Below are 17,183 nucleotides of genomic sequence, written 5' to 3'. Positions count from 1 at the left end.
GGAGGAGAAAATCAAGGGAAGTTGTCTCTTTACCTTAAATTCGGTCAAAATGCAAGAGATTAATAAAGAAAGAATCTAGGAAGCCACCATCCCTTAGATTAGGATCGAACCATCCTAGCCTTCCATCTCTTTTGAAAACCATGCCCAAAACCTTAACCTCTCACACTTAAACCCTAACCAAACTCTCCAAATTTGGTCCAAGTTTAACCAAACCCTAAACAAAACCCAATTCAGTTCTAATGGAACTAAACCACCCCCCAAACCAAACTAGGACCCTTCCCACTTCTTTGAACCAAGAAAAACCAAAGAAAACTAAAAAAAATCAAAGAAAAGAGGCCATAAGACCCAAATCCGAACATAACATGGGGGATTTTTTTTTGGACTCTTTTTGAGACTCTTCTCCTTTCTCTAACACTTATACCATTCTCCCTTCTCCCTCTCAAGAACCGAACTACACTCTCCTCCTCTCTCTCTACCTCCTTCCTCCACCACCTAATTCCCTCTTACTCATCTCTTCTCCTTCACACCCAACAACCAAAAACCCTAGCCTCCTTTCTCTCCACCACCAATTGATCATTACCCTCCATCTTCACCCAAGAAACGAGAGAAGAGGAAGAAAGAGCAACACCATTTACTCACACGGTCAAGGGAGAAGAAGAATAAGAGGGAACAAGGAAGAAGTAAGAGGAAGAAGATAGAACCCCCTCCCATTCGGCCAAAGGAAGCAAGGAAGAAGAAGAAAGGAAGAGAAAGCCCTACTCCATTTCGGCCAAGTCAAGGAAGAAAGGAAAGAACAAAACCCCAATTACCTCCAATCAAATTCGGGCTGTCATTCTTTTAGCATTTCAACACCATCAACTTCAACTCATCCCATCTATCACTAATTGTTTGTCAAAAGGCCACAAAGAGGTGAGCTTCTTATCTCATTCTTTTTTACATTTTTTTTCTTGAACACTACTGGAAAATTTCATCTATAGAGGCGATCATAACTGCCTCTAAAAGCTTAAAAAATGCCTCTAAAGGTTATAGGAGGCAGCCAGGTAAGTGCCTCTAAAAGCCCTGCCGTTAAATGTTTTAGAGGCACTTGGTTGAGCATTAGAGGTGGCTTTATAATCCACCTCTAAAATAGACTTTTAGAGGCACATACGACTGCCTCTATTGCACTGACGCTAAAAGTCCTATATAAAGGTAGTTAAAAGTGCCTCTGAAAGTTCAATTTAGAGGCGCATATGAATACCTCTAAATAATTTTGCAACAATTTTATGTGCCTCTAAAAGAAATCTAAGAAAGAAAAAATCTGTATGCTTTAATATTTAGAGGCACTTTTGGCCGCCTCTAAAAAGGTTCCAATTTTTTTTTTTAAAAAGTGCAATATATTGTAAATATTACTACATAAAAATTCAAATTGATACACCTATATAAAAATATATTCAAACAAAACATAAAACATGTATGAATATATATGTGTATATATATATATATATTCATAAAATTCCAATTGACTTCCATCATCATTTTAAGAATAAAGACAAAACAAAAAAACAAAAAAAAACACAACATCCAGCCCTCATTATATTCATTCTTCCTTTTGAGCAGATGTCTTCTTTTTTTAACCTATAAATCAAATATAGAGTAGCCTAAAAGAAATTCCTTTTGACATCTCAACAAAAAATGCTCTTTGTAGTCTTAATCAAATCCTTTCTTCCTCTACAACCTGCAACTTAAAAGGGGGCTTCTTTGAGTAAGTGGAAAGGTATTTTAGGCTGAAATGTCTTCTATGTATGAGGTGATGAAAGAAATCCAGAGACTATTTTCAAGCCCCATCGACACATTGAGTTTCCTAGGTTGTTTTGATTTCTTCACCAAACAACCCAACTAGAAATTGACAAAACAAGAGTGGTCTAGAGATAAGTAGATTTCTGATAAATAAGATTCTCATATGGGAAACTTCAGTTTAGCATTAATAAATAGATGCATGAAGTAGAATGCTTAATAGCTGTTATGGTCCTGCGCGTAAGATCTCGTCATGGGTCGGTCCACAGGGAGAAATCCCTGCTTTCCCTTGCGCCTTCCCTTGCGTGCAGACCCTATTGCGGAAACTGAATGGGTGATTTGTCCAAGAGACCACCCGAACTCTCATTTTGGGTGATTTGTCCAAAAGACCACCCGAACTCTCCTCACTCTTTTCTTGACTGGAAAACCGAATACCTTTACTTCAATTCGTAGCTCCTTAAATAGGAGATTACAGAAGGAAACTCCTTATTGGATTCGGCTAGGCTAGGGTAATCCAACTTAAACTCAAACTCCTAATTACCTACTCCTAAGGGTAACACAACTCTTACTTAAGATAAGATAAGGATAAGGGATGAGGAATGGTGTACCTGGCGGCGAGTTGGCGGGCAGAGCTGATGTGGTAAGATAAGTGCGGGCCCACCCTGATGAGCTGTCATGTGGGCCCCGCCCTACTGCTGCTGCCGGCCGGTGCGCACGTCTCGCAGTGCTGCTGTCGTGAGGTGCGTGCTGCTGTCGTGTGGTGCGTGCTGTGCGCTGCCGGCGGTGCGTGTTGCGCGCTGCCGGGCGGTGCGTGCTGCTGCCTATGACTGCGCCGCAGTGCACTGCCGGGCAGTGTGTCCATAACAATAGCATTGCAGGGGAGGCGGTAAACAACACTTATATACGCTTTTCTTTTGTGGACTGGTTAATTGTTTATGCACTGAAGTTGCTGAATTGAAAGACTTGTTCTGTTTTTTAATTGTTAAAACAATTAAATAATAAAATTTTTCAAAGATACAGTGGTTTGTCCAACTTCAGTTTCAGCCATTAAGGATCTCACACCCTCCTTAAAGTCTTAATAAAAGACAACGCAATTATCTTTTCAGTTCATCCCTCTCAGCTGTTATATATCGAATGCCAGACCCTTAAAAAAATTAAAACTAAAATACTGTCATGATACAAACCATTACTCAACCATCTTGGTGGATGAAAACACAGAGCATCTCATCATGATCAGATACAAAGAATTCCAGTTTCGTCGTTTATGCAATATGGATATAGGGAATCTATGCAGAAAACACAGACTGCCTCCTGCCGATTGCCTCTAAAGATAGAAATTCTAGTAGTGAAAATTGAAAGAAAATAAGGATATAGGGAATCTGTGCAGAAAAGTGCCTCGTCCAGCTTAACTTGCAATCAACACCAGATCTTTGTTTGACTAGACAAAATTGTCTCCATGAGAAATTAGAACTTATATGCCCAAATAAAATGAACTTATATATGTGCAATCAACCATGTGTATGTGTAAAGCACACAAACAGGGGTAGATTTATTTGTGAAAAGAACACATGCAAGTTTCCTGAAGGACCAAAACAGCATCTAAAAGACTAGAAGTGCTATTTAACCTGAAATAGTACTGGCATGCCACATTAAGTAAGAGTAAATTACTAAGGATTGAGGGAACATTTGTTTTGGGCTTGTTTTTGAGTTTAAGATGTAAGGGGTTGGCTTAATGGGAGCTGAAAGATATACCTATTTGTTTATCTTTTAACTGAATAAAAAGGTACTTTCGGTTACTGATAAAAAAAGGATCAAGAGAAAACATATGGCCTATGTTGTTCAATTCCGATCATTTACAAAACAAATAAGACATCTAAATCGCATAATAATACAATTTGAAAACATCCATGCATGAATTCCATACTTTATGGAGAGTTTAATTTTTCTTCCAGCCCAGGTAAATAGAGAATGCTTTTATTGATGATTGTTACTTTAAAATTGATTAAAAAAAAGTCGGTTACTTTAGAGTCAATGAATAAATTAACAGATGATGAAATGCAGTATTTCTAAAATCTTTTAGTTAGGTCCATTAAGGGATAAAATTTTGATGTCATAATTTAGGTAAGAAAGATAACTGAGATTCCCCTCATTAGTTTTGCTTAAACTTTGTAGTAAACTAGTATTAGGACTTAAATGCATTAAGTCAGAAATCGTTAGAACTTAAAGCTAGGCCCATCTTGTGAACTAAAGAATGAGAATAAAAATGTAGGATTAAAACAGAATACTTCCTTTCTTGAATTAACTGTTACTAGTTGTATCAGAAATTTCATAATTTTTTTGATCAGCTACCCATGAAAAAATATGTAGTATATTAATAAAAATATTGTTGGTTTATGAGGCATCAGTAATATCTTTCTTTTAAGTTACTGGTTTTATTAAAAGTTGGCTTTCCTCTGGTTCTAGCATCCACTTTTATTCTAAGAGTATAGCCCATCATTCCAAAAGATAGCACATGGGAGGCCCAATGGCCCAGGAGGCTTCCATAGGAAACTTAAGGTACAAAACCCAGAAAGTCAACAGCTTTATATCTCAGGGTCTTACGCACCAGGGTAACCAGGAATTTACATGGGCTAATGGGAACATATTTTGTTCCTAATAGTCCACAGAGCTTTTTGTCTGATAGTTCAACAGTCCACAGAGCATGAAGAGGCAAAAACTTTAAAGTTACAAATAAAGAAGATATTGTTCCAAAATTGTACCATTGCTTTCTTTGAATAGATACTTCTGTAGGTGAATGCAATGTTGGAAATCATTGCACTAATGAAACCAGTCCAGTTGAAAGAAAGTTCAGTCAACAATGCCATAGATACACCTAAAACACAAATCCAATGATCATGTCAGCAAATAAGATATAACCATGCAGGTACTTCATACTTGAACTTATTACCAGCAAGCATCAAGCACAAACCCAAAACTGCCAAAACAAATATTCAAATATTTCAGGCGTGGGGGCAAGAGAAGGGGACCATATAGATGTTTAACTTAGGCGGAAAGAAAGGAACAATGTGAAGATGCCACAAAGTTACCAATAACAACAGGGGCCAATGATAGCCATAAGGCTAATGGAATCCGGTGGCCTAAAATTAACTGTGAAGCAACAGCATTGAAAAGGGCTCTAGCGCTGCATAACAAAATGAAAAAGGTGTCGGTAAGGGCCTAAAAAGAATACTATGTAGGGAGCAACATGAAATTGTCAAGTTACCATCCCACACTTGCCATGTTTCTATTTTTTGACCATTTAATTATCATCTATAAGAAAAAACAGATGGACAGGAAGCATTGGTTCTAATAAGTAAAGACTAAAAGAGTATATGTGATCATTTACAGGTTGAATAACATAATACGAAACAGTGAGTTGTAATTCAAGAAACAGATCCAGTCAATTAATTAAGGAAATTGGAGAGTAAGTTCTAACTATTAGTAGCACCTAGCAAGCCTAGCAAGAGTACTGCTTTCAAACCTCTGACAAGTGAATCCTAAATGGAACTTTGAAGAAGATAGATTCATGATAACAACACAGTTACTACTGAAGTTTGTTAAATTATGAAGCAATAGAAAAAAGTAGGAACATTTATTAACAAAATGATAGCTAGGCTGATCTTGAGGACCATCACTTGGAATTGGTCCCTAGACTCCCTTCCATTCCCAATGCATAATTTGGTTCATCTAGACATTAAGGGCCAGCTTTAGAGCATGGTCATTCAGACAAGAGTATCATTTCCCACCCCTAGGAGGGGGATCCCCAAAGTTCTGGTTCCCTCAGTCAATTTGTTTGAGAATATAACACAATGCCAACTGCTAAGCAAAGAACAATTTAAAATAAGTAGATTAAACTTTAGTTCTAGGTCATTAGGTGGTAAGAATCCTATAAAAATACAGTACATGATAAAGTAGGCCCACCTCTAGAACATCCAAGTGGAAAAAGTATACTTGTAAATGACAAGTACTTCCATCTATTATGTGCAAATCGAATCATGGACTCCCTGACAAACAACTTAGTAGCATATGAATGAAAGATGTTTACTTAATTGAGGGAGATTTACTTTCTTCAGCCCTATATACCTTTGATTGTGTGTACAAGAAACAGCAACAGCTGCAAATGAGACATTTGACATTACATGTCCAAGGGCATGGCAGAAAGCAACCGGCACGAAGAGTGCTAAGAGATCCTTATCAATTGGCTGTTTAAACAGAAACAGTAATAACCCATTTATTTAAACCATATCTTAAGGAAATGTAACTGCAATTCTTGGGTGTAAAAACTTACAGCATGTTTTGGCAGGCCAATAGCCCATCTTACAAGAAAGTACCCTACTCCAACTAGTAGATGCACAACAGAAACAAAGCTACAGGAGGAGAAAGAATAAGGAGAAAATTGTTACTTAACTTTTTCTTTTGGCTTTATGGGGCTACACAGTTGGGGGTAGCCCACCCCCTCCCCTGTACCCATACCTCCCCCCCCCCAAACCCCGGTGGCAGAGTCTCTACTACAAGTCTACAACTAGTGAGAGAACCCACCAACTAAGCCATTCTAGTAGTGTGAATCCAACTAACTCAAAGAATAAATTTTCGCCTCTATCCACATTGCTAGTTTAGGCCTTCCAAATGCGATGTCATACTTCTTTACTTCCAACAAGAAGGGCTGAAATCTTTCAATAAATGGAGCATAGGCTATGTCCACCTGAAGTTAGACATTTTCAGTTACAAATCAGAGTTCAACACAAAACAAGAGAATCAAACTAAGTTCTACATTTTTTTTACCCAGTCTAAAGCAATATAAAAATCCATACAATGTTTCATAAGATGGGTATGGAGATATTGGTTTATTAATGCTTGATTATAATCAAACCATGATTAGCAGTGTCTGAAAAAAATATGAAAACATGGAAGAAGGGAGACATGTATGGAATATCCACTTACCAGACTGAGCTGTCCAAGGAAGAAAGGCCCATCTTTGTATTTGGAAACAGCAGTTTCTATGTAATCAAGTGCAGTTTCTGATACAGATTACTAGTACATTAGCTTAAGGTTATATACATCCTAATTTTGAAAGATCAGAGCTCAAAAGACTGTAAATTTAAGTCTCACCAACTTCTTTTTGTATATCTTCCATGAATGAAGTTATCACAGTTCTTTTTTTTTTTTTTTTTGATAAATAAGTTATCACAGTTCTATTGAATGTGTCAGTGTAGGACAGCAACTTTCAGCAAACTTTTTCTTCGTTGGATCCTACAGTTTTTTTTTATTTGAGCATAGCCTCTATTAAAAATTTGAAGCTATAGAAAAGGGTTTTCATAAATGGTATCAACATATGTTATCTCAATATCACATTAGTAAAAAGTGGATGTCCTCCGAAGTGACTGTCTATGTATTTAATCAAATCGAGACTCTCTCCTCTGACTTCATTATTATGTTCCAATGATGGCACCTGCAACAAATACAGGAAATATAAAAAGACTTCTCAGCTTAACCCCATCCGTTCCTTTTCCTATATCTAAAGGATTCATGTTTTCAAGCCCACCATGAACGCACTGGTTTTAAGTTATAACTTTTCATGTAATGTAACTAAGTCAAGAATCAATAAGGTTTCAGAAAGAGAGAAACAACAGTCTTATTTAAGTCTAGAAAACGTTGGTAATATCATTATCATGTATGGGTTCAAAGCGTGTCACCTCATTTGCTGGGTAGACCTTCTCCTTGTACCAAGCAGGCCTATTCTGTAAATCAATAGGAATCAGTTGTATCTTCTCCTGCAATCCCTATTTATCGAAAAGTTATAATAGAAAAAGTAAAACTGTAGAGAGAAAAGCTCAGAGAACTATGCCAAATACTTTATTGAAGATCGAGACTCCCAGAAAATTGAACCAATAGAAAACAAATCGTGAAGAGAACCGAGAAATAACCTTGCAATTCATAGTAATCCACACTCGCTGGGCATATGGGCATGTGTAAGATATATACAGCCTTCAAGCAATAAACCCAACATCAGAAAACCAAGAAATAACCTAAAGAGGGCAATTTTTCTCCTTAAATATTCAACAAACATTTAAGTCAAGAATAAACTGTAGAAATGAGAAACCAGGGTAGAAAGATAAAAGAATGAATTTAGATACAACCAACCTCGTTGTTCCATCGAACAGAGAAGGTGGAGAGGAGGTAGAATCCAGGGGGAGAAACTCCCGAACGCTTCTGTAACAAGGAAAAAACAGGGAACATTAACCCATCAACCGAAACAATGAGAATAAAGTCGCTGGTTGGTGTCATCAGAGGGCAAAGAAAATTAAATATGAGATGAATACAGAGAGAGAGAGAGGATAGATAGAGATTTACCGGTGATTAGATGCCGTCCGCTGGTTCCGTCCACGAGGGTTGTGAGAAGTTTGAATAAGAGAGAAAAAGAGACGACTGTGGGAGAGAATGAAATACAGAGTGGGCGGGAAGAGGATGAAAATCCGAAGAGGAAGAGGCGCGAGGGAGATATCCAGTCCAAGTGTTGTGCCGACTTGAAACCCAGGTTTTGCTTAGAGCAAGAAAGTGAATAATTGTTCGTCCAAGAGAGAAAAGAGAGGAGAATGAAATGAAAGAGGAAACGGGATTTGCTTTTGAGGGAGAGACTAAGAGATTCGTTCGAGAGAGATTTGGGTGTAGGCGCATAATGGGTTTTGAGTGCCAAACTTAAAATCAGCGACTACTTTTTTTTGTGCGCCAAAATTATACCTCAAGAGGCATTAAAAATTGCCTCTATAATAATCCATTAAAGCTACCTCGTTTAATATGTTATGGAGGCAGATTTTCTTGACTGCCTCCTGCGAGGAGCCTCTAAAAATAGAAATTCTAGTAGTGGAATTTTGTTGGTATGACTATGCATTTTCTAATTTTAGCATGTAACATTTTCACCTAAGTGATATTATGTAATTTTTTTGAATAGTTTTAATGGTGGTGGGGAGATGAGGAATCATTAGAACATTTTGTTAATCACGTTGAACTTTTTTTTCTAACATTGGGGATAACAATTATAAGGGATTTTCACAGGGGATTGAATCAGTTGTGGCTTTTCCTTTTCCATTTGCTTTCTAAGAGTGAGGAGAACCATCGGTAAAAAAGGAGAGTGGCATGTATTTGTCAATTCCTTTGCTCCTTCAAAGGTTTCCCGCACCCGAATTGAGAATGAAAGGGTTAAGTCATTTGAGAGAAGAATCCTCTATGATAACCCCCATCTTTTATGCATAAAATCACTAGCATTTTGTACACTTAATTCTTTATAGATTTTTTTTCCTTTCACTAAATTAGGGAAATTGTACTACTTATTGTGGGAGATGGGTGTCTAATACCTTCCATCTCTCTCCATCCTATAAAGTATTTAGATTATTTTTATTTTTTAGTGTGAGTCATTTATTATTGTTTTCTTGAACATGGAAGACCCATCACTTTTATGTTATTTGTTTTGATGGGTGGCGGCTCCAATCCATTTTTAGCCATGAAGTGAATTTCAAACTCAATATCGATGTTTACAATCAACTTTGAGCTGGGCCTGGGCTTCAGACTTTTTATTAGGGCCGGACTCGGGCACATGTTATAGGCCCATTGGTCGGGCCGGGGTCAGGCATGGGCCTAACAAAATCCTATTTATAAAGAGTAAAAGCCCAGCTCATGAACAGGTCTACCGGTGGCTGAGGTGAGGTGATGAGAAAAGGTTACATTTTGGACTAATTTTGTTCAGAAATTCAACATGAAATGTAAATTTAAAATCAATAGCAATTTCTTTAATTGGGTTCACAAGTTAGTAATCCCGCCACGTTTAAGATTAAACTCGATTGAGTTTAGGCTTTTGAAAGTAAACTTTTCGTAGAGCTTCCTCTCTTTATGAACAGGTACTATTGTGTTGGTGATTGACAAATCCGCTCTATGACCAGACCCAAATAAAATTGAGAACCCCATAGGCAAAATTTCAGAATCATCTATGGTGAAAGCGGATGGAATTATATTCAATAAGATGAGTCATTTGAACTTAGATATCGCATCACAGATCAGGTGGATATTGCAAGTATCCGAAATCGTAGATCACTTGGATATTGCATCCTAGATCAGGTGGAAATCGCAAGTATTTGGAATCACAAATCAGATGATAATCATACCGTAGTCAAAGCCTGGACTTACGAAAAGTGAACCAGAGAGTGTCTGAGATATAGGGAAGAGGGAACTTTGGGTGTTCTGATATGAGAGAGAGAGAGAGATTTGGTGTGAAGCTGTAACTATAAATCTTTATTGTTCATTGGTGGATTTCTTCTCCTTGTAGACGTAGAAACAAAACCACGTAAATCTTTCTATGCGTGCTGTTCTTTCTTCCTATTATATTTCTATTTGCTTGCCAATCGTTTATATTATTCATGTTTTTTTCTTTTGCTTTTGTAAAGACTAGCAAGATATGAGTTCATTAATAAAACAGCTACAGTTAAGGGTGGTCAATAAAAGCAGTACTGTCTTATCGCTTGAATAAAAAAGTACTGCCCACGTCTACCCACAACATAGGATGAGGTGTTCTCTATGTGTGACTGCAATAAACGTCTGCAGGGTTTTTGTGGGGACTCTAATTCTTGGCGAATGTTTAATTCAAAGTATTTTGAACCCAGATTTCTTATTCATTTTTCCTACCCACTTTCTACTCGCCTTGAATTGCAGCCACACATCTTTATTATGAATTGAGAGATGTATGATTGCAATTTAGGGTGGATAGAGTAGGAAATCCCGTTAGCTAGGCAACTCAGAAAACCAGAATTCTCTTCGGCTATGTTCGGTTCGAAGGAAAAGGTAAGAAAAGGAAAGAAAAGTTAAGAAAACCTATACAATGTTTATAAAGGTTTTCTTACCTTTCCCTTTCTTTTCCTACCTTTTCCTTCAAACCAAACACAGCCTTAAGGGCTATATATCAGATAGAACACAGCGAAGAGTAAGGGAGACAGGGGATCATCAAAAGTGAAATGGAAAGTAATACATGCATCGATCCATATGTGTATATTTAGATTTCATGCCTTCTAAAAGCCAATACACGAAGAATGAAACATGAGCTGAACATAAGTATAATATTCCAGGCATATATATAACTATATATCCATTTATTTATTATTTTAACAGTAGATATCTATATAGATAGATACTCGGTCGTTTACCATCTTCTTCCTCCCCAACCGCCCTCCCTCTGGCCGTTGAAGTAAGTGGCAGCAACCGGCAGTCCAAGATTGTAGATCTCAGCGAAGTCTCTGGTGCAGAAATTCTGGCGCCAGCCCGGAGCACCAGTCGTCTGTCTGCCAGATTGCCGGAACAACACGAAGACATACCTGTGAATCCCAACAATTGTTGGACTCGGACCCTCGTAGCTTGTTATCTCCTGGCCTGAAAACAGGAGATCAGAAGCTGCTTTACTTGTGGCTCCATTAAATAAACTAACTATATATGCAGTGGAGCAATCGAGGTGCAAAAGATAGGCTCAGTAGAAATGCACTAGTGGTAGAAAAATGGACGTATTAAGTTATATAGAACTTAAGATAGATGCAAATTTTCATAAATAAAACAGGTTTTTGTTCTCGAGTTCGATGCTTAATTTCACGTGCATTAGATGCATGAGAGAGAGCCCCTTATTAAACGAATGCTAGGTACATTTTCAACGCTTGTTTCACGTACCGAAAGTTGCGTCAGTTCCTTCTGGGATATCAACGACCAGCCTAGAATTTAACAAGAACAAGAAACCAATTAGTACACACAGATATATATATAGAGAGAGAGATAGAGAGAGAGAGTAGAACATAACCAGTGCAAATACTCTCTCATGGTGGGATCACAAGGATTTGGAGCATCAGGGTCGACCATTACCTGCAAAATTATCAGCCCACAGACTGCAGCTAGCAATTCCTACTTGAAAATTAATGGGAGTTTTTGCTTGAATCAAAACAGAATAAGAAAAAGCATGGATTAAAGTAGGTTAACTATATATATATACTCACGAGTGTGTAAAGTTTTCTTAGGTCATTGCCTCCAATTTCAACTCTAGGCTGGTTAACAACAGCTGAGGGCCTAAACTCACGTCCATTGACATTCCTACCGCTGTATGAGACTCTAAAAGATACAGACCTTTCAAAAATATCCAATACGTCCCCTATAATACGACCAAGGACCAAAGGATCTCTTCTCCCTGTCCCAGACATTGTAACTGAATACTGAATAGTTTACAATCCATGGCTATATGCCGTAGCTATATATATATATATATATATATATATATACATATATATATATAGCGCAAAAAGTCTTCCTTTTGGTTTTTCTTTTCTTGTTAGCAATGGCAAATATAATGTATGCTGGAATCTGCTTCTTTTACCTTTCTTTCACAATAGGAATCTACTTTCTAGCATACCCTAATAATATATAGGTTATAAAAGTGTGTGCTATGAATATTCTGAGAATGGTGGATAGAAAATTGGGACCCACCACTTATATAGAGTTCAAATATATACTTGAAAGATAGTTTGCCAATCTATTACAGATATGGCTTTAAGTCTAAACATCCAATTTCTCACGAACCATAATATATTTGCAAGTACTTTGCAAGAGACCTACAATTCTTATACTCTACGTCTATCTATACAAGCCCTTATAATATCTGGCAAATTTCTATGCTGACTCCTCGAATTTGCTAGCTGAAGCCTTGGAGCTTCTTGAGGGCATTGATTTGGCTTTGGCTATTGGTATATTTCGTATTGAGTGTTATGTTGATTCTTGGATCCTTTGTAGGGTTCAGTTACAGCTCCCTTGCAACGTAACCTTTGGTTGGTATGAACAACTAAATAATACGATTTAGAGACTTGATTCTTTCACTTGTAGTCATATCCTTTGGGAAGGCAACCAGGTAGTGGATGGTCTTACAAATATGGCTTTCTTCACTAGATCTAATTCCATCTTTGTTCATGAAGATCTTCTTCTTGCAGATATTCAGCATCATATCGGCTTTGTTCTGATAGATTGGGTCTCCCTTTTCTTTAGTTGGCTTAATTTGAGGTATTTAGGGGTAAATTCTCTTTTGTATGTTCATGTATATATTTATATATGTTTATTGATCCCTATTGTATATAGATTTTCGCTAGGGTAAGGTATTTAGGTCCCCCCCTCCCACCTCATAGATTTTTTCTTGCCTATGAATAAAGCCTTACGGTGCCCCCTTCCACTAGGAGTTAAGTTTAGGGTTTAAAAATAATTATCTGGCCAATTTATATAGGACCTGTTGAGGTTCTAGAGCACAGATTGTAAAGTCTATCAATCAATGTTAAGGCCCCATTCATTTTTTAGGATTCTGAAAGGACGGAAGTCAGTCAATAGGATTGTGGTTCCCAGTAACCATTTTTCCCCTGCTTGTTTTTGATGTTCATGTTCATCTAAGACTCACAAAAAATTCGCTTTCCCCAAGGGGGCATTCATTTTTCAGATTTTGAGAGGGGGGAAAGTTGGTTCCCATTGATCAAGATTCCCATATTCTTTTTTCCTAGGTAAGTGGTGCCCATCTCCTAAGTGAGTAAATAACTTTTCCACCTAAGGGGAAAGTTGCCAAAACTTGAATGGGACAAAAATGTCATTTTTAAAAATAGATTTTTATGACTAAAATGATCATTGTCTCATTTACATGAGAAATAAAAGAATATGGGTAAATGCACTTACTCCGGTAAGTGTTTCCCAGGAAAAATTTAGCTAGCTAACTGCATTTACCCAGGTAAGTAACTTACCTAAAAGCGAACGAGGCCCAAGTATCATACCCATCCCCCAAGTGGATAAGTAATTTTTCCACCTAGAAGAACATTTGACAAAATGTATAGAAACAATTTTATCCATTTCAATGATTATATTTTATGGATAAAAGAGCCATAGTATAATTTACCTAAAAACTAAAAGAACATAGGTAAATTCACTTATTACCTAGGTAAATAACTTTTTGAAAAATAAATGAGGCCTAAATAGATTAACTTTTTCTTGACTCATTTTAAAAATGAGGGAATGCTCTTTTCATGGTGGAGATCAGCTCTAACTATAGAAATAGTTAGCTCCTTTCTTGGCATATCACTACTGAAAAGTAGCCATCTCCATTTAGCAAGTGCTCTTACAGCTCTCTAGAACCTGTTCTAATCCACATAGCCTTTTCCATGATATCTTTCATGGCTACTGGAGGGGGCTCTCCTCCTAAGTATTAGACCAACATGTCAAAAGCCCTAGCACTATATTGGAGTTCATGGTGCCGATCATTTAACACTAGGGCTGTTCATAAGAAGGCCCAACCCGACCAAACTGACCAACCCGGGCCGACCCAACCCGAGTCGGCCAGGTTTTCATCAGCACCGGTCAGTTTCGGGTTGTACAAATTCATAAACCGATGGTTCGGGTTGGTTTCGATTTTCTTGTGTGAAAACCGAAACTGACCCAAACCGAATTGACTTAGTTCCTACTTAACTAAGTTGCCTCTATCCTAATTCCTAATTACAACCTAACCTAGTCTTCTAGTTCCTACTTAACTAAGTTGTCTAATTGTCTCTATCCGAGTTTCTACTTTCTATAGTCGTTTACACCAAATAGGCAACCAATTAGGCAATTACATTTAGAAATAGGTGTCCTTTTTTTACTTAGATTAGAACTTAGAAAGTTTCTAGAAATATACAAATTTCAGCATTCTTTCTATGGATCAGTTTGACTTTCTATTTTCTTGATAATTTCTGTCTTCTATTCTAATTCTAACTTGGTCCGCCCCCCTAGCCCCTCAACTCAAGCACAATCTTTATTCTCTAATACAATATTACAATTTGACTCTCAACTCAAGAATCAAAAATTTAAAATTTCAAGTTCTCATCTCAACTTCAAAACATCATTTGAACTTGGCTCTCCCAACTCTCATCTTCTCAAAGTTCTCATTCTCCCAACTCAAGCTCAAGTCTCATTCTCAAAGTCTCAACTTCAGTCATTCAAAGGTTAGTATTTTATTTATTTATTTATTTTTAATTTAATGCATGTTACAAGTTGATATATTTTATTTGTGTATTGTTTAAGTTTAAGTTTTGAAAAAAAAAATCCGGTTAATGATGATATATTTGCATAAAAAACTTCAGTTTTGTATGAAGAAGTGAAGAACCTAATCTATTTAAATATATATTTCGGTTTTAATTTAAATAAACTTTATATTTAAAATTATTAAATAAAGATATTTCAGTTTACATAAAAAGCTGAAATATCTGAAAAAATCTATATCTAAAAAGTATATATTCTGAAATATGTGAGATATATATTTTCAGAAAATATATATTCCAATATATTTGTATGTATATTTTTGTTTATATATATATATATATATATATATTTAAAATACATATTTCAGTTTTAAATATATTTCCAGAAAATATCTTAAAAACTTCAGTTTTCAGTTTTGTATGAAAAACCTAATCTATTTAAATATATATTTCGGTTTTAATTTAAATTTATTTTATATTTAAAACTGTTATATATAATATGTGTATTTCCGAAATATATATATATACTATGTATCTTTATATTATTATATATTTCAGCTTTCATTTTTAAATATATTCCAGAAAATATATTCTGAAATTTTATATATAATAAGTATATTTCTGAAATAAATAAATAAATATTATATATATAAAACTGAAATATAGTAATATATATCTGAAATATAATATATATATATTTCCACAAATATATATCTGATATATTTCGGAATATATATTTTTCATATATATATTTGAAATGTAGTAATAGATATTTATAGTAATTTCATAATTTGCACAAAAACTATATATTTTTACTGAAATATATCAGATACATATAATATCCGAATATATATTTTCAAAAATATATTATATATATTCAGAAAAATGTTTTTATTATTTTATATATTTCAGTTTTATTGATGTTAGATAAAAAAATAACATATATAGTTTTTTATTATAACCAATTAGTTGTTTTTTTCTTAATTTGTTACATTAGGAATGTTCATCTTGAGAAACTCAATAATAATTATAAATTTATATTGGTATTTTGTTTTTAGATGGATCCTAAAATAAATGAAAATGTGCATGGGATTTATGAAATTGAAGATCCAGTAGCAATGGGCTCAAAGCAACTAGATTCTGAGGCTACAAATCCGGTAAAAAATCCCCTTGCTCCTCGTAAAATTACTAGGACATAGCCCACTAAACAAAACAAAAGGCAAGGTTCTAGATTAAAATCAGAAATTTGGGACCATTTCGCTAAATTGGATGATAAGGATGAACCTAGGGCTGCATGTCACTATTGTGGCAAACACTACGCATGTGACACAAAAAATCATGGCACTAGTAACATGTGGAGTCATTTGCAACAAGAGTGCATGAAATATCCCTATAAGGTTGATAAAAGGCAAATGATATTATCTTTTGAGCCTAAAAATGAAGGAGGAGAAGATGGTTTCACTACTGGTAAGCTAAAAATAGTGACTTTTAGTGTTGAGGAAGCTAGAAATGAGCTTGCTAAAATGGTTATAATTGATGAATTGACTTTTAGGATTGTGGAGGGGGAAGGATTTAAGAACTACTCTCAAGCTTTGCAACCTAAGTTTACAGTCCCATCCCGTATCACAGTTTCTAGAGATTGCATGAAAATTTTTCTTGAGGAGAAGATGAAACTGCAAAAAGTGATGAAAAGTCAACGTATGTCTTACCACTGATACTTAGTCATCAATCCAAAATTTAAATTATATGTGATTGACAACACATTGGATTGATAGTGAATGGAATTTGAACAAAAAAATTTTGAACTTTTGTCAAGTTCCTAATCACAAGGGAGAAACAATCGGTAAGACTATTGAGGATGGCTTGCTAGAATGGGGCATTGATGAAATTTTTACAATTACTGTTGATAATGCAAGTTGTAATGATGGTGTAATTAGATATTTAAAAAGAAGAACTAGGGATTGGAAATGCACCATCTTAGAACATGAATTCATGCATTTAAGATGTTTTGCTCATATTGTGAATTTAATAGTGAAAGAAGGATTGGAAGATTTACATGAGTCTATTCTCAAAATCCGAAATGTTGTAAGATATGTGAGATCATCTCTATTTAGGTTTCAAACTTTCAAAAGGTGTGTTGAGAAGGAGAAAATAGAAAATAAGAATCTTGTATGCCTTGATGTTGAGACTATGTGGAATTCTACTTATTTGATGTTGGAAGTTGCTGAAAAATTTGAAAGAGCTTTTGACCGGCTAGGTGAGGATGACCCAAGATATATCTTATACTTTGAAGGCAGTGATGAGGATGAAAATTAG

General features: G+C 35.8%; 2 protein-coding genes across 2 annotated transcripts in view; both read right to left on the bottom strand.

Annotated features, from left to right (window-relative positions):
* LOC104605312 (glutathione S-transferase L1-like) overlaps nt 1–9,171 on the bottom strand; it is a 38,580-nt gene extending 29,409 nt beyond the window's left edge. The window contains exons 1-12 of the mRNA XM_088896540.1: nt 9,165–9,171; nt 8,164–8,353; nt 7,954–8,022; nt 7,737–7,797; nt 7,506–7,592; nt 7,152–7,261; nt 6,922–7,004; nt 6,754–6,830; nt 6,101–6,514; nt 5,896–6,014; nt 4,860–4,954; nt 4,533–4,645 (exon numbers count right to left, since the gene is read on the bottom strand). Coding sequence (XP_088752666.1) covers nt 6,383–6,514; nt 6,754–6,830; nt 6,922–7,004; nt 7,152–7,261; nt 7,506–7,592; nt 7,737–7,797; nt 7,954–8,022; nt 8,164–8,353; nt 9,165–9,171 — 816 coding nt within the window. The 3' untranslated portion in view covers nt 4,533–4,645; nt 4,860–4,954; nt 5,896–6,014; nt 6,101–6,382. The remainder of the gene's footprint in view (nt 1–4,532; nt 4,646–4,859; nt 4,955–5,895; nt 6,015–6,100; nt 6,515–6,753; nt 6,831–6,921; nt 7,005–7,151; nt 7,262–7,505; nt 7,593–7,736; nt 7,798–7,953; nt 8,023–8,163; nt 8,354–9,164) is intronic.
* Nucleotides 9,172–10,853: 1,682 nt separating this feature from the next.
* On the bottom strand, nt 10,854–12,039 carry LOC104605313 (protein HEADING DATE 3A-like). Its single transcript, XM_010270034.2, has 4 exons — nt 11,832–12,039; nt 11,639–11,700; nt 11,512–11,552; nt 10,854–11,223 (listed from the first exon to the last, which is right to left on the bottom strand). Exons 1-4 carry the CDS (start codon nt 12,030–12,032, stop codon nt 10,997–10,999), a joined length of 531 nt encoding a protein of 176 aa, XP_010268336.2. The 5' UTR covers nt 12,033–12,039; the 3' UTR covers nt 10,854–10,996.
* Nucleotides 12,040–17,183: the final 5,144 nt, after the last annotated feature.

This window comes from Nelumbo nucifera, chromosome 1 (assembly GCF_055504915.1).
Source record: "Nelumbo nucifera cultivar China Antique chromosome 1, China Antique-T2T, whole genome shotgun sequence".
NCBI lineage: Eukaryota > Viridiplantae > Streptophyta > Magnoliopsida > Proteales > Nelumbonaceae > Nelumbo > Nelumbo nucifera.
This window is presented reverse-complemented; position numbering and strand designations above follow the sequence as displayed.